General features: G+C 37.2%; 1 protein-coding gene across 6 annotated transcripts in view; it reads right to left on the bottom strand.

Annotated features, from left to right (window-relative positions):
• Nucleotides 1-21395, bottom strand: part of SESTD1 (SEC14 and spectrin domain containing 1) — a 137072-nt gene that overhangs the window by 12714 nt on the left and 102963 nt on the right. For all 6 annotated transcript variants that reach the window (XM_060016512.1, XM_060016511.1, XM_060016513.2 and 3 more), the window contains 4 exons: nucleotides 20551-20762; nucleotides 9982-10104; nucleotides 1715-1909; nucleotides 1073-1187 (listed from right to left, as the gene is read on the bottom strand). In XM_060016512.1, coding sequence (XP_059872495.1) covers nucleotides 1073-1187; nucleotides 1715-1909; nucleotides 9982-10104; nucleotides 20551-20762 — 645 coding nt within the window. The remainder of the gene's footprint in view (nucleotides 1-1072; nucleotides 1188-1714; nucleotides 1910-9981; nucleotides 10105-20550; nucleotides 20763-21395) is intronic.

Here is a 21395-nt window from a genome sequence, read left to right as displayed (position 1 = left end):
AGTTACAAGACATTAAAACATTCAAGCAATGTATTCTCACTGTAAAAGGACACTGAACATTTTGAGTATAGGCGCTGTCCAGCTTACACCCAACGAGAAGCAACACTTAGGATATGTTTACAAGACTCTAAATTAGGTACATATACCAGAATTCTTTTAGCATTTTTAAAAGAAAAATATGGTTTAAGAAAACTTGTGACATTTTGAAATAAATTTCATTTGGCATATTAAATACTAAACATGTATTCCTCATATCATCTGTTAAAAATAACGAAGACTGTAAGCAAGTAAAATGCCAATACAAACGTGATTTTTCAAACCCATTCCCTCAAGTCCTTTTCAAAATTAATTAAATTGGTTCAATCACATGTCACCATTTTCCACTAAATATCTGCCTTAAGTTACTGCTTTCCTCTCCTCCATTCTCCTTTGCCCTCCTGTCCCACTCAATACAACTCCCCTCCCATTTTCACATCCACTATCCACCTCTCCCAGTCACGTCTTAGGGAAATTCACTGTATTTCCTACTGTAGTAAAATGTAAAAAGCCTTGGTGTCAAGTAAGGGTACTAGCTTAATGAAATTGGACCATCCTCTCCTTGGAGAGTATGTCACCTCGGCAGTATTCCCAGTTTGGAGAAACAAATGCACAGAACCAAACCAACTATTTTTTCACAAGGTTAGGATATAGCAACAACAAAAATCATTGCATAAAACACAGTTTGGGGCATACAGGGTTTACCACAGAACATTTCACAGCTAATTACAGTTTATGCATGCACTACAAATAACTGTTCATAGAATATGCAAGACATAGCACCTGTAGATTCGGCTGCGTAAACAAGAAAGGCTAAAGGCCCTGTGAAGGAAGGGTGACTGACCAACAATGAAAAATAAACACTGTAGCATAAATTACACCCTTTAAGGGGATAAAGCCTTTTTTATACCAATTTTTCCTATGGTCCCTGTTAATAATTATAATTAGATCAGTATAAGTTGACTTGTCTAACCATGGTAGTGATAGTTTTTAAAAAAAGAACCCTTATGTTTCAGCATTTTTAAAATCTGCTTACCAACACTTTTCAGCTTCTCTTCAAGCAGTTTTAAAGTTTGCTGAATCGATGCTCCATCAGCTGGTGCTACATCTACGCACAACATCCCTAATAAGCCATCCAACTGCTGAGACAACTAAAGCAGAGGGACACCAAAGAGATAACCCTGATGTAATCAGCATCTAAAGTGTTTAATGATTAATGAGGTTTATATCTAATGAGGTTATCACAATTATACTTGAAAAAGACTCTGCTGTTAAAAGACAAGGACAAATAATTAGAATACATGTTATCTGAATGACAGAACACACAGATGCATGCACCAGGAAGACAAAGTATGTCCAGGTCAGCAGAATGTTAAAAAGTATTGAAACTTCCATTTCAATCTATGTTATAAAGCATGAAGACTGAAAAAACTATCCAAATGAAATTATCTAAGAGGTTGGGACACTCTATTTAGACAAAAAAAAAAAAAAAGTTTAGTTGCATGCAGAATGACTTAAAATTTTTTAAAAAATCAAAGAAGTGTATCTTATTTCCCCCACCAGTAAATTTTACTGTTCCAGAAAAATAATTAGGAGACATGCAAACCTGCAAAAATGATGTGCAGATAAGTATTCAGATAATTTGAAGAAAAGAAAAGCAATCAGAGTAGACACTTACATCTTGGGCAACACCATGAAATTCAAGAGCTGCTTGTAAGAGATTCTGCCTAAATTCCAGCTGACTGGCCTGTCGATAACAAACATCACTAAGTTGTTGCTGCAGCGACTTCAGTTCCACAAGATCTTCCTCATCCCCAGCATTTAATAGTGCTGCAATTTGCTGATTAAGTTCCACATAAACTGCAAACCATTCCTGTAATATAGAGGTTGTAAAGTAAATTAAGGATCAAATCAGTTCCTGAAGAATACCTTACATTTTACAATATCTCCAGATATACTAAGTAACATATATGAGAGTTTTCTAAAGCAAAATTATTTAAATTGAGGACGAAAAGTCCCCAGCGCCCAAATCCTTCCACTGCGATCCCTGGAATTCACTCCTGCCAATAGCAGGATCTATTTGCTCATCCTGGCCTCTAAATGTCCCCTTCTCTTCCCTGTTGTGTGTGAAACCTGTCACCCTCAGAGGAAGCAGTTAGCTCTGCAGCCCTTCTGATGGCTGTTTTTGCTTGTACAGCCAACCTACCACAAGCCTGGAAGTGGGGGAGATGGCTGCCTCACTCCTCATTACTCTTTCCAAACCATTTCTTCTGCTCCTTCTCTCAAAAACCACATCTCCAATGAAATGCATGTAGTCGGATTACATCCTGCCAACGTTTTCTGTTGCAGGGCCTCATCTCAGAGCTAGCAGACTTCCCTGAACTTCCTCTCAGTGCCAGCCTTCTTCCTGACTTCCACTGTGTAGACATCCAATCAACACTGAACTAAGTCTTAGTTCCTTGACTCCCTCCCTCACTTCCAACTATCCTGTCCTCACCCCACCTCAGCTACCTACTCCAACAGACACAAAATTCTGTCATTATCATATATTACTATACAGCCCCCGAATCTTAATTTCAAGAATCCCATTCTCTGATCACCAGTTGCTGACTCTCCAATTCACATCCTTGAGTATGCCTGCTCCTACAGCCCCATGAGGTCCACCAATCCATTGATCTCAGCATGTTCTACTGTCCAGCACTCAGGAGCCTCAGGTCCTCCCTTCTACCCTTTGTCAGAGGCTATAACCACCTCCCAGGGCACAACCCATGCTCATGCCCTGCTCTCCTTCCTTCCATCAGATTCACCCGTCAAAAAAGAAGAACAGATGCAGAAAAAGCATCCATTTATGAGAAAAACTCTCCAGAAAGTGGGCATAGAGGAGACAAACCTCAGCATAATAAAGGCCATATATGAAAAACTCACAGCTAACATCATACTCAATGGTGAAAAGCTGAAAGCATTTCCTCTGAGATCAAGAACAAGACAAGGATGCTCATTCTCACCACTTATATTCAAAACAGTTTGGAAGTCCTAGCCACAGCAATCAGAGAAGAAAAAGAAATAAAAGGAATCCAAATTGGAAAAGAAGAAGTAAAACTGTCACTGTTTGCAGGTGACATGATACTATACATAGACTATCCTAAGGACACCACCAGAAAACTACTAGAGCTCATCAATGAATTCAGTAAAGTTGCAAGATATGAAATTGATTACAGAAATCTGTTGTACTTCTATACACTGAAAACAAACTATCAGAAAGAGAAATTAAGGAAACAATCCCATTTACCATTGTATCAAAAAGAATAAAATACCTATGAATAAACCTACCTAAGGAGGTAACAGACCTGTACTCGGAAAACTATAAGACACTGATGAAAGAAGTTGAAGATGACACAGATGGAAAGATGTACCATATTCTTGGATTGGAAGAATCAATATTGTTTAAATGACCATACTACCCAAGGCAACCTACAGATTCAGTGCAATCCCTATCAAAGTACCAATGGGATTTTTCACAGAACTAGAACAAATAATTTTGAAATTTGTATGGAAACACAAAAGAACCCAAACAGCCAAAACAATCTTGGGAAAGAAAAACAGAGCTGGAGAAATCAGCCTCCCTGACTTCAGAATGCAAAGCTACAGTAATTAAAACAGTACGGTACTGGCACAAAAAAAGACCCATAGATCAATGGAACAGAATAGAGAGCCCAGAAATAAACTCATGCACTTGTGGTCAATCTATGACAAAGGAGACAAGAATACATGATGGAGAAAAGATGGTCTCTTCAATAAGTGGTGCTGGGAGAACTAGACAGCTACATGTAAAAGAATAAAATTAGAACATTCTCTAACACCATATACAAAAATAAACTCAAAATGGATTAACGACCTAAATGTAAGACCGGATACTATAAAACTCCTAGAGGAAAACACAGGCAGAACACTCTTTGACATGAATCGCAGCAATATTTTTTTGGATCTGTTTCCTAAAGCAAAGGAAATAAAAGCAAAAATAAACAAATGGGACCTAATGAAACATAAAAGCTTTTTCACAAAAAAGGAAACCAACAAAAAATACAACCTACTGAATGGGAGAAAGTATTTGGAAATGATATGAAAAATAAGGGGTTAATATCCAAACTACATAAACAGCCAATATAACTCAACATCAAAAAAATAAACAGCCTGATTAAAAAAATAGGCAGAAGACCTGAACAGACATTTTTCCAAAGAAGACATACAGATGGCCAACAGGTACATGAAAAGATTCTCAACATCACTAATCGTCAGGGAAACGTAAATCAAAACCACCGTGAGATACCACCTCACACCTGTCACCTCACACCTGTCAGAATGGCTGTCATCAAAAGGAACACAAACAACAAATGTTGGCAAGGATGTGGAGAAAAGGGAACCCTTGTACGCTATTGGTGGGAATGTAAATTGGTGTAGCCACTGTGGAAAAGAGTATGAAGGTTTATCGAAAAACTAAAAATAGAACTAACATATGAACCAGCAATTCTACTCCTGGGTTTATACCCAAAAAAACCCCCAAAACGCTAATTCAAAAAGATACATGTACCCCAATGTTCATAGCAGCACTATTTACAATAGCTAAAATATAAAAGCAATCTAAGTGTCCATATACAAATGAATGGATAAAGAAGATGTGGGATACACACACACACACATACACACACACAGACACACAATGGACTACTACTCAGCCATAAAAAAGAACAAAATGTTGACATTTTTAGCAAAATGAATGGACTTAGAGGACATTATGCTATGTGAAATAAGTCAGAAAAAGATAAATCTATATGATACTGTATGATAATCCATATAAATGTGGAATCTAAAAAAATAAAACAAACTAGAAAATATAATAAAAAAGATGCAAACTCACAGATATAGAGAACAAACTAGTGGTTACCAGTGGGGGAGGGCAAGACAGGGGGTGGGGATTAAGAGGTACAAACTATTAGGTATAAAGTAAGCCACAAGGATATACTGTACAACATGGGGAATATAGCCAATATTTTATAATAGCTATAAATGGAGTATAACCTTTAAAAACTGTGAATCACTATATTGTACACCTGAGACTTATATAATATTGTGTATTAACTGTACTTCTATTTGAACAAACAAAACCTCTGACCTGGTTTCTCTTCCTGCTGTGTGCCTCCAGCAGCTGAAGGTGGCTGGATCAAATCAACTATGTGGATAGGTGTCTTTTTAAAGTTGTGACCAAATAACCTCAAATGGGCCTTCAGAAACCCTATTGTATTTCTCTAGTTATTTCACCTCCCTATTCTTATGATATGTTTTTTTCACTTCTTAAATATCCAACTCCCTTTCACCTCTTCACTCTAGCCAAAAATCCAACTTCATAATTCACTATGACGCCATCAGAAGAGAACTCTTTCATCCTCTCACAGACAAATCTATGACCTTCCCCGCTTCTGTAGCCCTAGGCTCTGCCCTCTCTGCTAAAATAATGAAGGAACTCTGCCTGATTCTAAGGCCAACTGCTCCACTGCACTCTACACACTAACCTCTGCTGCCTATGCAAGGCTTTGCTCTTGCAATTATCTTCTCTTTTCAAATGGATTATTCCCATCAGTGTACAAATAAACTGCATCTTCTACTAAAAAACAAAATATATACTTAAGATATGTGGATTTTAATATATGTAAATTAAAGATAAAAAACCTTCCCTTAAAGGAGATCGTTATACTCACTCTATCTTATTTCCTATTCTTTTTTTAATTCACTCTGATCAGGATTTTGTCCTTCCCACTCTTATCAAAAAAATCTCAGTCTTTATCTTATTGGACCTCTCAGTTGATTTTAACAAAGGTGACCACCTCTCCCTCCTTTTTCACTTCTTTCCTGAGCCACAAAGATCCTTTTCGGCCTCTTCTGCTGGCTCTCCTTCCTCTCCTTGCCCTCTAAATTTAGGAGTGACCCAGGGTTCAGCTTTCCAAAGGCTCTTTTCTTCTAAACCAATACTCATTCGGTTTGGATGATTTCATCTTGTCCCATGCCTTTAAGTAACATCTATAGACTAATAATATCTTCAACCCTGACCTCTTCCCAAGATACTGATACCCAACTATCTAACAGCTATCTTCATTTGGATGACTAACCTGCCCCCACAGATACTGATTCTCCAGCCTCCCAAACCTACTTCTCTCAGTTTTCCCCACCTGAATAGTCATTAAGGCTAAACACATGACTCCTCCAAGAGCCAGTCCTGCCGGCTCAACCTCGTAAGCCTGACAACTTCTCATCACTTCTGCTGCCTCCATTCTGTTAGCTTCCTGTCTTCCTATTTCACTGTGTGTCCCTGCTCCCTAGCCCCTATACAATAGCTGGTGATCTTTTAAAAACATAAATCAATTATCTGCTCAAATACTTCTCCAATGATTTCACATAATATTTAAAACAAACTTCAAGTTCCTTTTTCTGGGCTAAAATCACATGACATGTTTTGGCCCCTGACTCCCTATCTCGCTCACTGCACTCCAACACTGCCAACATACCTGCTGTTCCTCTATCATGGCAAGTACGCTCCTGCCACAGAGTGTTTCTACTGCTGTGTCCTCGATCTGAATTGCCCTTTGCTTGGATTACTCCTTCATATCATTTCAAGGTCTCTGATTAAATGTCATCTCCTCAGAGAGGCCCTTCCGGAAAGCCTTACCTATACTGCTCTCCACTCCCTCTTTCCTCAACTTGAATGTAAGTTCCGTATGATAAGACAGTGCTATATTCTCAAGAGCCCAGAACAAGTGACATTTAGTATGTGCCCTACTAGCATGTACTGAGTGAACACATAAAACACTTTTTATATTAGGTATTGTAGATTTGTTGACATTAAATTAGGTAGGTAACAGGTACTGTTCCAAATGTGGTCTCTCTTATGCCCTGTACCTAAAACTTGGGTTTCTCTAATTTGTCATATTGTCTTATTGCCTGAACTACTATGGAATTTTTGAGTATGATTACAGAGATGATGTAGTCATACGTAATGCAAAGAACACCAGACTTGAAAGACAGACTCAAGGTCCGTCTTTTTCCTTCCTAAGGGTGTGATCTTCATCAAGTCACTTAATCTCTCAGAATCCTTTTCTTGATTTATAGCAGTATGTTCAACTGGTGGCAATTTTGCTCCCTAGGGAACATTTTGCAATATTTAGAGACATTTTTGGCTGTCACAACTGTGAGGGAGGGATGCTACTGCACCTAGTGGGTAGAGGCCAATGATACTGCTAAATACCTACGATCACAGGACAGTCCTTACAACAAAGATTTATCAATAAATAAATCAGTAATGCCAAGGTTGAGAAAACCTGTTCTCTACAGCTGTCCTTCCGTGTCCTTGGGGGATTGGTGCCAGGGATTCCAAATTCCAGCCATGCTCACGTCCCAATTTATGTAAAATACTTTCTAACCACAGAGTGATTATAAAGGTTAATGGAGACCGACTGATTTAAAGCAGAAAATATTGCCTGAGAAGATGATCACTGTTGTGTTCTAAATAGAAAGGGATTTCACAGTCTTATCTATAGTACTTACAAATTTAGTTAATGCTCTAAATAAGTTGGTCTAATTCTTTGAAGAAGTAATAACAGTGATTCAGAGAAAAACAGTAAACTAAAGGATAAAAGACCTGAGATATTATTTCTTGCAGTGAGAACTCTCTACATCAGATCACCTGGGGTGCTTATTAAAAATACCTAAGCGCCCCCCAACCTACTAAATCAGAGCCTGTGGGGGTGGGGTTCTGCCACAGGCCTTTTAACAAACACATCAGGTGACTCTCATGACCATTAAGGTTTAAGAACTACCATCCTCAAGCTGATTTTTTTTTCCTCGTTTAAACTTGCAAACTATAGGCCCTAATAACCAGACCAGAGATGCAAACAATTTAAGAACTTGTATGTCTCATGAAATTAACACCTGAAATTAGAACTGATGTTGTCATAGAGAAATAATCAGCCTCTCTGGGATGTGGGGAAAAAAATCATATACATATATATATATATATATACACACACACACACACACACACACACACACACACACACACATTTTAATCAAAACGTTCCTTCCTAGGAAATTGGGGAACATAAAATTTATAGAACCTCAGATGAACAGGTTGCATTCAGTTCAGTTATGGTCATTCTCTGGTTTACCTCTTATAAACATTTAACTGTATAGAAAATGATTATTTCTAGCCCCCCCCAACAAAAACACACACACACACACACACACACACACACACACACACACACACACACACGCACGCCCAGAAACAAAAACAAACTTAAAAAAACAATCCACCACCAAGATACGGGATTTAGATTAAGATGGTAGATAAGAAATGAACCTGGATGTTCACATACAAGGAAAAAGCAGTCATCAGGACTGACACTGGAAATATATGTGAATTGGTGGTGATGCACAGTTGGTGAAATGATGGGTATTTATATTTTATACTATGATATAGGAATCTCAATCTAGGAGGAAAGAAACACTGCCAACACACTTAGGCTAATACCTTAGGAAGAAATGGGGTCTTGATTCTTTATGCAGACCTGTTTTGCTTACTATAAGGCACAACACACCAGTATTCTCTTCGGAGACCAGAAGTCAGTACTGTGGGATGAGGAGACACTGACAGAATCCTAAAGCAACTTCAGAGATTTATGCTTCTGCACCTTCCTATTATGTGCTTTTCCTACCACTCACCTACCTCCACCTAAAAGCTAAAGTAAGATTACTGGACTAAAATACTTTAAAAATTATTTTAAGTTATTATAATCATTTTCATACACCTTAATATTCTTTCTGTTGTGCTTACCTATTATTCAAAAACCAAGTAAACTTCTCATTGCCACTCCTTGACAAAGAACTATATATTAGTAGCATTTTCATTTTCTATATATTAGCATTGAATATCCTAATCAATTTGGGTTTATTTTTAGCTTTATTTCTAAAGTATGGTTTTATAAAGAATCTAAAATTTAATACTTGACAGAGTGCTTTAACACAAAATGGTACATTAAAAGTTTCTCCAAATTCTACCCATATTAAGCAATCAATACACTAGAAATTTGTCATTATAGTTTCATAAGACCTGAACAATTCCATAATAGGCTTTAAAGTGCTGACTTTTATTTACAAAGAGAAAAGAAAGCTTTTAATAAAATATTAGAACATCTTAAAAATCATAAGCTGATACACGCGTCCTGCAGCAAACAACCTATTCTCAAGGTGACAATGCAGTGCCACCTATTGGTTAAAACAGCACAATTGAAGTTTTGCCTTTTAGAACTTCATGGAATATTTTTTTCTGAATATTTTCAATCTATGGTTGGTTGAATCCTTGGATGTGCGTGGAACCTGTGGATACGGAGGGGCCAACTGTATATATATTATCTTTGCAATTTTCCTAGTTAGTACTTGTAAGAGACTTAAATATGAAACTCCATAATTGAAAAATCTATATATTTTATGCATTTCACAGGTTCCAACATAATGGTTTTTCCTTTTATGCTGAAAAAAACCCTGAATACTTTGTATTTAACTTACAACTCCTGTTCCTGAGGTTATACTTTTTAAATTCAAGACTAGATAAAGGTTGTATTTTTGTACTATCACTCTTTCTTCTGTTACAGTAGTTTTTAAAATTTCACATGAATTGTGTTTCTATAAAAATATATAATTAAGCTATACTGGAGACAAAACCAAAACCAAACTTCTAATGAATATGTACTAAGTGGTCAAAATGTACTTGATAGCCATTAAACATACCGTACTTTATGCCCCTAAACCAAACAGCAACTTATCACTTAGTACCACACATGTTATTAATTATGCACATTAATAATAGCTCTGTAACTTGCAGAGGAAAAAGCCTCTCACACTGTGCTGGCTCTCGATCTCTTCGTGCTTCTGCTGTAGGGCTTGGGAAGCCCGAATGGAGTCTCCAATCCCCCACTGGGCTCTCAGCTGTTCTGATCCAGGCCCTTCAAGCCAGTTCACAACCTATGAATGGAAGTTGAGATGAAAATTTTAAAATAATCAAAAACTTTTCAAACTTTCATTCTAATTGGTTTTCCCTTCCCAAAGTTCCTCAAGTATTTTTTATTTAAATTATTTAAATTCTATTGTATAGGCAGTAAACATTTCTTCTGGAACTATACAGCTATAATGTGACAACTTTTCCAAAACCTAAATTTGATAAAATGTACACTACAGCACCTTAGGCTTTCAGCTATCTGATCACCTGCCAGGCTAAAAGAAATATGACATGCTCCCATAAGAGAGGCTTAAAAATTAACTTACGATGATAAGAAAATTAGAGAACTATAGGATTTAGAATTGGAAGGGACACCAGAAATGACATTGGTCAAATTTCTTATCTAATACTTAAGAAAACTGAGTTTCAGAGAGATTAAGTGACTTGTTCCAGGTAACATAATTCATTATTAAAAAACTAGGACTAAAAGCCACGCGTCCTGACTCATACTCTAAAGTTCCTTCCAAAGCACTCATAAACCAGAATCAATTAACTGATATAAAGTTAAAATACTATTTTTCTCACTTGGAAAAGAAAATTAAAAACTGTAGAATTATACTACTGCAGTACCCTCTAGGGGGTCTTCTTAGGATCAGCCAAACATTCAGACCCACGAGACCATCTGAAGTCCCCCTGGCACCAAGTCTACTCAGAAGGATGAAGGGAAGGGACTGCAGTCTGCCAGGGTAGCAGGACTGGGTGTTTCTCTTCTGCCGGGTCCCTGAAGCAGTCCAACAGTTCAGGAGATGAGATCCATATGGGACAGATATGGGAGACACTCTGGCATCAAAACCTCACACCACACAAGCATCATGCCCATTATAAAAGTCACTGAGCTCCAAGATGCCCGAAGTTATGCCTTCCATCAAGTATTAAGAGTTCTCCCAGTCCAGAGCCAGAATAATTTTTACTACAAGCAATGTCGCCTGGTAACACAGTTGGCATTTTTATCAGGTTTTCAAGGGAACAGACCTAGATAGTTAAGCAAAGATCAAATTCTCATGCAGAAGAAAGGGTTTTGTTTTCTCTACCCACAAACATATATACTCTAAAACTACACAGACACAGTGAAGTAATTCTAACAGAAAAAAATATTGCCCAGCTTTACCAAGCTGAATTATTATTTATCAAGCTAAATTACAATTAGGAAGTCAACAACAGCTAAACTTAGGATAGGTCCCAAGAAGTGAATGAGGATGTCTGTGCGGCATAATATTAGAGACTCAGTGGAAAGACAGGCTTACCTTATCACAGACCCACAGTGCATTCCATAGTTATTACCAGGGTAAAATATATTTAAAATCTAAGAGTTTATGTAATTTAAATAATCATATAAAAGTACCACATCATAGGGGAAAATCATGTGTGTTTCCTTCCATTAATTTTTCACATGCACTGCATTTTCATGTTACTCCAGATTTAAGTGCTGCAGCCGATTGTCAGAGTACAAGTAATTTCTATCCTGTGTTTTTCACTTCCTTGTGGCTACAGTTATTACCATTTTAATGGCTCGAAACCCCTTTTTTAAGAAGGCCAGCCTCCTTGCCTGCCTCCTTCCTTTGCTCCCTCTCATGTGTCCAAACAACCAACCAACCTACCTGACTAAGAGCTAAGTAAGCAACGTCCTACCTCAAGTAACTATTATACCTGCTTTCACAACTCCAATTCTCTACTGTTGAGCATCTAAGTAATTTTAAGATGAACATATATATATAGCAGTTATGCAACAGAATTCTTCTCTAATTCTCTATTGCTTTCCTAGAAAACATTTTCAATAGCGATCTTGGGTCCAGTGATGATACAATGTTAATTGCTAATAGTATACATTATAAAATTACTCTCTAAAGCACTTGTCTCTATTTGAAACATCCAAGTCATGAAAGTTTTAACTGAGAATAACCTTTGCAAGGTATATAAACTGACCACTGCTTTTACTTTATTTTATTTTATTTTTATTTTCTGAGATTCTCAGTGCAATTTATTAAGAAACATCCATGTGGGGGCTCTGGGAGAAACAGTATCTCTTTCTAACAACAAATATATTTTGTCATTTCCAAAAAAAACTCTGGAAATGGGGTTCTTGCCCTCAGTCTACTTCAAGCTTAATGTAAGAGATGAGATGGGTAGTCAACCAAAATAATGCAGCAATGATTACATTTAATTTGAAATCATTTATATTTATTACAAAAGTGGGTTACAAACAGTAACTAAGGAAAAAGTTGGTTAGATCATAAGAATGTTGGTAAGTTCCTACGTGAATGATACTAACTTTGAGTAAAATTAGGGGAAAGTTTCCTGGAAAACAACGTAGACGTCATCTGCTTTTGGATTTTATATCTTCTTACATAGATTGGTAAAAAACACCAAGACTTCTTGTTTTCTTAATAAGCAGAGGGGAAAAACAGAACTACATACTAAATAAAAATCTTTTCATGAGGACCCAATACTCATCTTTGTTTAAATATTTCTCCCAGTGAGAAATCCTATACTGGTTCTACATTACATTCGGGATGAAAGGTGGCTATCTGGCATGGCCATACTATGCCATGGATGATGGGGCCCCGCCTATCCTTCACCATTTCCTTCTTTAACTGAGCCCGCGTTGAACTTTTAGTGCTCCCCAAGGGCACCATGTTCTCTCACTAATCTTGCTTTGACATGGATTGTCCTCCTACCTGAAATCTTTTCAGCCCCTTCTCTTCGTGACCTCTTTTTCATCTTTCAAGACTCATCTCATGCTATAGATTTTGATGATTTTGGTTTTAAGTTTTCTACTGAACTGTTTATTTTTCTGTTGATCCATTTTTTAAAATGAGTTATTTTTCATTTCCAAGGGGTTGGATACTTTTGATCTGTTTGAACTTACACTATTGATTTCTAGTTGTCAAACAAATTCAAATAAAGATGACATTCTTGTGATTATTCTTGCTACTTCTTTTTAATTTTGAAACTGCCTACATAATGAGAATACTTTAAAGAGCATTATTATAAATTATGCATTTTAGAGTTATAATTTAGAGCAATATTCTCAAACCAAAAACCCTTAGAGTCATTCTTGACTCTTCTTTTTTTCCTTTTACACCCTGCATATCTGATACCCCTGGAATCCTGCTGTTTTGACTTTCAAAATAAACCTGTTCTAAGCCTACTTCAGGCCTTACCTAGATCCTTGTGGTAGCCTCCAAACCAGGCTTTCTGCTTTTAGTTTTGCCCCCTACATGGCTGACTATTACTTTTAAAATACTTCCATCAAGTTTAAAACTGATATCTCTTCAGGTGTATTTCTAAATATTAGTGAGAACGAATAAACTGCGAATGTTTGCTTACTAACAGTATATGATCTTTTGGGATTTCTCTCTTTATGTGTGTGCCCATTTATGTCCTAGTATCTTAAATATTAATATATTCTTAGCTTCCACCTTCTCTTTACAAGGTTTTAATACTAAAGAGCAAAAACTCAAAAACAAAAAAGTCCAAGTATTATTTTTGACTCACTGGAATAGCCTAACTGCTACGATTTTCTTTGCTAAATTCTGTTTTCAGAGTCCTAAATTCATCTGCAAACCTCTACTGCCAGGTACTCTTTAGAATACAATGCTTTGTTCCTCAACATCTCCACTTTTTCTGCTTTACTCTTTGGTATGAGCTATATTTGGAGGGGCAGGGTACTAGGAACCTGTTTGCCTCTGCTGGCCTGTGGAAAGTATCACTCTTTCACAAAAGAGACAGATGAGCAGTTCTGTCTTCAGGAAGCACTAGGCGTGACTCTGAAATTCTGGCTCTGCTCCTAGGAGTTGAAAGACTTTGGTCCATCACCTTTGAAATGGTGTTAATGCTACCTACTGTATAGGGCTATTGTCAGGATTATACAGTCATTATACGTAAGACACTTAAGCACAGTAGATGATACCAATAGCTGTTAGCCTCTTTGCTTTCCCCACTTTTTCTGAAGAAAAAAGCCTAGCTCCTTCTATTTATTCACCCTTTATAAACTATGTCTCACATCTGCATTTTACAGTAAAACCCATAGGCTTTTTAATCCCCGAACTAAGTGTTTTAGTCTATGCTTTTAAAAAATGGAAATAAAAAGAGTAAGTTTTAAGAAATCTCATGTAAACATTTTGAAACAAGTTTCCATTCCCTTTGGGGGACTCAATTGCTTCTCACTGATTACTATGTATTACGAATATGAATATAGAAACAGATATACAATGGTATTTAAGCAATTAATATAATAAATTATTTCACTAAAAATGTCTAAATTCTAAAAATAAGGGTAGAATGAAAATAACTCAGAAATTTTAACTGGTTAATGTGTTATATATTATTTTAAAAAACGTAAGGCAACATTATTTAAAATTTAAACTTTGAAACTCTAGAAAACTTTTAAACGATAGAAACAAAAGAAGCAGGTTAATATAAATCATGATAACTGGGGAAAAACAATTCATTAGCAGGGAACTTTCAAAGAGTTATAAATTTAAAAATAAATTTTAAAGAAAGCAAAGACATCTGCTTGGCACACACACACACAAAAAAACAGTTACACAGTCAAGTGTACATATAGTTTTAACGTATGCTGAAAGTAATTTCCCTTGGAATGCAACATCAGTAACGTAAACACCATAAATGTATGACTACTTCTAATAAAAATGATGCAAATTGAGGTTGATGCCCCAGTAAATAAATCTATTTAAATGCATTAATGATGGTGGTTTGCCAAACTGGGTTATAAAACTTAATTTCAATCAGGACATCTTGCTCATCAGTCAATCTGAATATTAACTTACTGCAAAAACAGTTTCATGCACAATCCATATCAATGTGACCTCTCAAACGGTTACATTTATATGCAAAGTATAACCTTGAAGATGTGCTCTTAGAATCCACCATGACAAATATTTGCAGAGGCCAAAAATGCATGTGACTATCCATCATTTTTTCCTGGCCAGACTGGTTACTAAAGACTGCACGAGAGAATATCTAGAAGCATGTTAGGTCAAACCAGGTAGAAGGGCATATCAAGCAGATGTCAAGCATCTGACCAGAAGAAAGAATATGGTGAACTGGGATCACAGCCTCCAGCTGTAAACTTTAGCAACTCAGAGTTATCCTATTTTGCATCTATGGTTCCTTTCTACAAAGGAAGAAAATCACATGGATGATTCTAGAAATAACATTTGCAATGCTGGCAGAAATTACTGCCACAATAAATAATGCAAATAACGATAGCTTATTTCAGTGAAGTGGCATCATCTCCTATCCAGAAGTACATGAAATCTGATTTTTAAATGTAGCGGCAGCAACATGGAGAACTTCTGCATTCCACATGAAGTCTAATGCTACTGATTTGAACTGTGGGGAATAAATGGCTGACAACTACAATGGTTATTACCATATAGTTTATCTATTAGAGCTACTGGTTTCTTTTTCATTATGTTCTGTTTTCAGTGATAAATCAGTAAAAAAAGAGATGTGGAAAATTTCAACTTTCATTAATTTTACACAAGCAGAGGTAGTCAACTTTATGATTATCTTTATATAAACATCAAAAAATTTCATTTTCCCCCAAATTTGCAAGACTGAAGATGGTAGTTTATATTCTCTGTGTGTGGACATGATCAATATATGTTTCTAAATAGCTAAACTTAAGTAATCATTTTGGCAAGAGAAATAGATCTTTCCCTAAAATGTGACCTGTGAAAATAAGAGTGTAGAAACCATCACCTGATGAATATTAATGCTCTAACCAATTCACATGTAACGCTTATAAAGAAAATTGAATTGCAATGAGGTTTATTTGTTTTTAACAATAATCTCATGACCATCACCACCATCATTATAAGTATCATCATCATCTCCTTTCTCTAGTTTCTTTATTCTTTATCCAGTTGAGTTGGTCCATCATTTCAAAAATGCATGTCAATACATTAACTCCTTTGCCCCTGATGTCACATAGCAAAGCACAAATGCTGGGGGACTCCCATCACCCACGTTCTCTGGGGCCTGCACATCAACAGCCAGCCATGAATTGACAGGGTCACATTAACAGGTCAGAAAGTTTCCACCATAAGTTCAAGATCAGCACTATCTAAAAAATACATCTATACTTCCATGGTAATTTCACTCTTCCAATCCCCAGAATGAAAATTTTGAATCATTTCCACTCCATTTAAACCTCTAACCCTCTTTAACCACTGCCCTCCCCATCCCCGCCTTGCCTCCAAACCTCCACCACCAAAGAGATTCCCTTTGTGTCTTACTTAAAAACAAACAAACAAAAAACAATCAAAAAAACTTAATCACTCAAGAACTACTTCATCTTCTCGATGCCTGACTTATATATACGGAGGCAACTCTGGATCATCCTACCATCTCCCTCCTGTTACAAAGGAAGAGTTCTCCCTCCTCCATTCTAAAGCTAATCCCTTCAGCTCTGCTTTGGAGTCCATTCACTTCCACCTTGTCACGAACTTGATAGTATTAATTATTCTCTCCTCCATGTTCAACTCCTCCTTCCAAACATATACTTTCCTCCTAGAATTTAAGCCTCTTAGTTTTCCATATCACAAACACAAACTAACAAAAATAAACTACACTTGACCCCAGCTGTGGGCTGAATTGTGTCCCCACACTCCCCATATGCTGAAGTCCTAACTCCCAGTGCTTTAGGATGTAACCATATTTATTTGAAGACAGGGTCTTTAAAGAGGCACTTAAATTAAAATGAGGCTATTAAAGTGAGCCCTAATCTTATATGACTGGTGTTCTTAAAAGGAGAGGAAATTTGGACACAGACAGGTATAGAGGGAAGATGATATGAAGACATAGGGAGAACGCATCAGTAAGCCAAGGAGAGAGGCCTGGAACAGATCCTTCCCTCACTGCCCTCAGGTGGAATCAACCCTGCTAACTCCTTGATCTTGGGCTTTTAGCCTCCAGAAAAATGAGGAAATACACTTCTATGGTTAAGTCCCCTAGTCTGTAGTACTTTGTTACAGCAGACCTAGCAAATTAATACACCCTCACTTCTAGGCAATGCTCTGTTTCTCGTCTTTCCTTCAGAGACAAAACTCTCAGCGAGTTCCCTACACTCCACGTCTCCTTCACCACACCTCACTTTCATTCCTGAATTCAGTCCAATGTGCTACTGGCCCTGCTACTCCATACCCTGGGATCACCAACGACCTTGACCTTGTGGATTCTTAGTGAACATGTTAAGTCTTCCTCTTTTTCAATCTTCCAGCAACATTCGACAGGGTTCCCAACTCCTCCCCTGACATGCTTTCTTCTTTTGACTTCCATGACACAGAGCTGTTCACACTTTCCTTCTTCATCTCTGGCCAATCCTCCACTGCCTTCTTTTCAGGAGTATGCTCCTCTATCTTGTCATTAAATGCTGGAGCTTCTCAAAGCTCAGTTACAAAGCCTTCTTCTCATCTACTCTCAGCTCTTTCCTTGGGAAATTCTCACCCACATCAATGCTTTAATTACCATTCATACACAGATGACAAACAAGTATGTCACCAGCCCAGACTTCTCACTTCTGGACCTGTTTGGGACTACCTTTATATATCTTATTCTTAGATGTCTCAAAGTCTCCTGAAATTCACCATGTCTAAAACCAAACTCTTGATTTTCCACACCTTTTCCATCTGCACGTAAACCCAAACCTGCCCAATTTCCCTAATTAGACAACACCATCATCCATTAAGTCTTGCAAGCCAGAAAAATGCTTCACCTCTGATATCATCTTCTTTCTCACGCTTCCTCCCTTCACTCTCCTTGGGACTTGAGTGGTTGCAATTTTACAACTATTTGTGTAGTTACTTAGCCATGCACCAAAAGGCGGGACACCCTGTCTGTTTTTACTCACCATTACATTCCACCGAGCACAATGTCACACTATTGTAGATACTCATTTCTTTAACGAGTGCGCAAATAATAAATGATACTAATAAAAACTCGTATGTGCCAAGCTAAACATTTTATTTAAATTATCTTCTTAATCTTTGTAACAGCCCTATTACGTAGGTATTATTATTATTATTGTTATTGTTTTCCTCACTTTACTGAGGAGGAAGCTAGGGCATTGAGGAGTACACTTCCTTCCCAAGAACAAACTTGAAAGTGGCAGAAGAGAGTGGACCCAGGTTACTGGGGTACTTGTATACCACTATGCTATTTCATCTTTATGGTTTTCAAAGATACTTTCAAGCTATTTAAAGTTTACCTGAGTTTAATACAAGCTATCTTTAATTTATGAATATATTATGTAGAAAAAATTATATATAATTAACATATGCTCAGAAATCTTCAGTTTCTATGTAGTTATCATGAGATAAAGCCTAAATTCTGTTGCCTGGAATTCAAGATCTTCCATGATCCAACTCCTTCCCTCCTTTCAAGCCTTTTTCCCCATGACACCCTGATGCTCTAGTCAGGGGTCAGCAAACTACAGCTTGCAGGCCAATTCTAGCCTACCACTTGTTTTTTTTTTTTTTTTTTTTTGCAGTACGCGGGCCTCTCCCGTTGCGGAGCACAGGCTCCGGACACGCAGGCTCAGCGGCCATGGCTCACGGGCCCAGCCGCTCCGCGGCATGTGGGATTTTCCCGGACCGGGGCACGAACCCGTGTCCCCTGCATCAGCAAGCGGACTCTCAACCACTGCGCCACCAGGGAAGCCCTACCACTTGTTTTTATAAATAAAGTTTTACTGAAACAGCCAAACACATTTGTTTACGTAATGACTATGCATTACAAAGGCAGTTAAATAGCCACAGGTTCAAGAAAAACTGTATGGTCCAAGAAGCCTAAACATTTACTATGTGGCCCTTTACAGAACAAGTTTTCCAACAGCTGAATTAGAATTCTAGGCTACAATCTAGTTCAATGGGAACAAATATAATAGCTTCCATTAGCTGAGTGCTGGGTTCTTTCAACAAACCTTTCAAAAGAGCTCCTGTTACCCCTGTTTTATGTAATGAAAGAAGGAAGGAAGAGAGAGAAAGAGAAGAAGGGGAATAAAGAAAGAAGGAAGTCAAACTGAGGCTCAGGTGGGTGAATAATGTGACCATAATCACACAGCAAATAAGTGGAAGAACTGGGATTCAGAGCATGCTCACTATGTTCCATGACTCAAAGGCCAAACACTTTCCCTGGTGCCTACTGCTGCCTTTTTCTTCAGTAGAACTTGGGATTTCATGTTATTGTTTATTCATGCTATTCTTTCTCCTCCACAGAATGCCAGTTCTCCTTTAAAACCTAAAGGAGGTGCCTGGTGAAATCTTACACATTCTTGGGGACAAGCTCAAGCACTACCTCTTTCCACTAAGTCTTCCGAGATCACTTGCAACCAGGGGACTAATCCCTCCATTGAATGCCCACAGCACTTCAGTCATTCCCTTGTGACACCTAACACTTTCTCTCCCCTCTTAAGTTTAATGTAGCAAAACCCAAGTTCACCTTTATATCCTGTAGAAAAAGCACAATGCCTTCTATATAATAAGTACTTAACAAATACTTATCTAATAAATGAATGTAGATTAAAAACTTTGGGACACTTCTAATCTGGATTTTTTTTTTTTTTTTTTTTTGGCGGTACGCGGGCCTCTCACTGTTGTGGCCTCTCCCGTTGCGGAGCGCAGGCTCAGCGGCCATGGCTCAGGGGCCCAGCCGCTCCGCGGCATGTGGGATCTTCCCGGACCAGGGCACAAACCCATGTCCCCTGCATCGGCAGGCGGCCTCTCAACCACTGTGCCACCAGGGAATCCCCTAATCTGGATTTTTAAAGTGAAATATTTAAGATTTACTTCTTAATAATTCAACAGATCAAAATCCAGAATGTAGTCTAAATACAGAAATGTCTTCTTTAGTATCGATTTTTAGCATTTTTTGCCTACTTATAAAAATCAATTTTAAAAGGAACTAAAAATTCATAAGAATTAAATCTACTTGAAGTTTTCTATCAGTATCATAAATAAGGAAACTTAATATTATAATTACTTATATTACACATTAACATTTTGCTAGGACAGAAAAACTCTTCATAATGCCCAAATTAACAACAACAACAAAGTTATTAGAAATTTAAAATAAATCTAAGGTCAACAATAAAATGTTATTTATTACAAGAATACAGAGACCACAGGTGATGTTTCCAACAGCTAGTTATTTTTGAAATTCTGATAGAGTGAGCTGAATGCTCAATGTCATCACTGTAGAAATAATATAATTTAAACGCAAATACTAATTGTAAAAATAGTTTGAGAGTCTGGTTTGACATTTCTAAAGTTCTCTATATAATGTAAATAAGGCATAGTATAAAATCAGGTACAGAGTAGAAATTACACACACACATAAAAAAATTTAGATTTTAAAAAGAGTTTAATATGTTGGAATCAGACACCTACCTGCATCACCTTCTGTTGAATCTCTTCTAACTGTGTACGCTTACTACGTTGCCTACAAACTTCCTGGTAGCGGGTATATTGCTCTCGCAGTGAATCTAATAATTTCATAACCTGTGGCTGTGCAAGTAGTTCATCATCCATAGGAGACCACGAGACCCCTCCATCTGAGCCATTAAATCGACGCTGCTGTAATTCGGATAACAATTCATGTCCTTTAAGAAGGAAAGACACTTATAATTAATGCCCATAAAGAAATATAAATCTTACTTCTCAATCTTCTCAATTCTAATCCCTTATTTTTAGAACGTATCTGCCTATGTATTTTTAGAACGTATCTGCCTATATATTTACCTACCAGGTCTTAAGTACTAAAATGCAATTTCTCAATTTATATATAAATAAATAGGAAAACTGCATGCATACATATACATATGGATATATACTATGTCGTATATCATAGCTCTATCATATACAGACAGTCCCCGATTTAACGATGGTTTGATTTACAATTTTTCGACTTTATGATGGTTCATTCAGTTGAACCCGTACTTCAGATTTTGATTTTTTCTTTTTCTGGGCTAGCAATATGCAGTACGATACTCTTTTGCGATGTTGGGCAGCAGCAGTGAACTGCAACTCCTAGTCAGCCACATGATCATGAGGGTAAACACTGATATACTGACAACCATTCTGTACTCATACAACTGTTCTGTTTTTCACTTTCAGTACATTATTCAATAAATTACATGAGTTATTAAACACTGTATTATAAAATAGGCTTTGTTTTAGATGATTTTGCCCAACTGTAGTCTACTGTAAGTGTTCTGAGCACGTTTAAGGTAGGC

The sequence above is a fragment of the Delphinus delphis genome, chromosome 7 (assembly GCF_949987515.2).
Source record: "Delphinus delphis chromosome 7, mDelDel1.2, whole genome shotgun sequence".
Taxonomy (NCBI): Eukaryota; Metazoa; Chordata; class Mammalia; order Artiodactyla; family Delphinidae; genus Delphinus; species Delphinus delphis.
The sequence above is the reverse complement of the archived record's forward strand: the minus strand, read 5'-3'. Positions and strand labels throughout refer to the sequence as shown.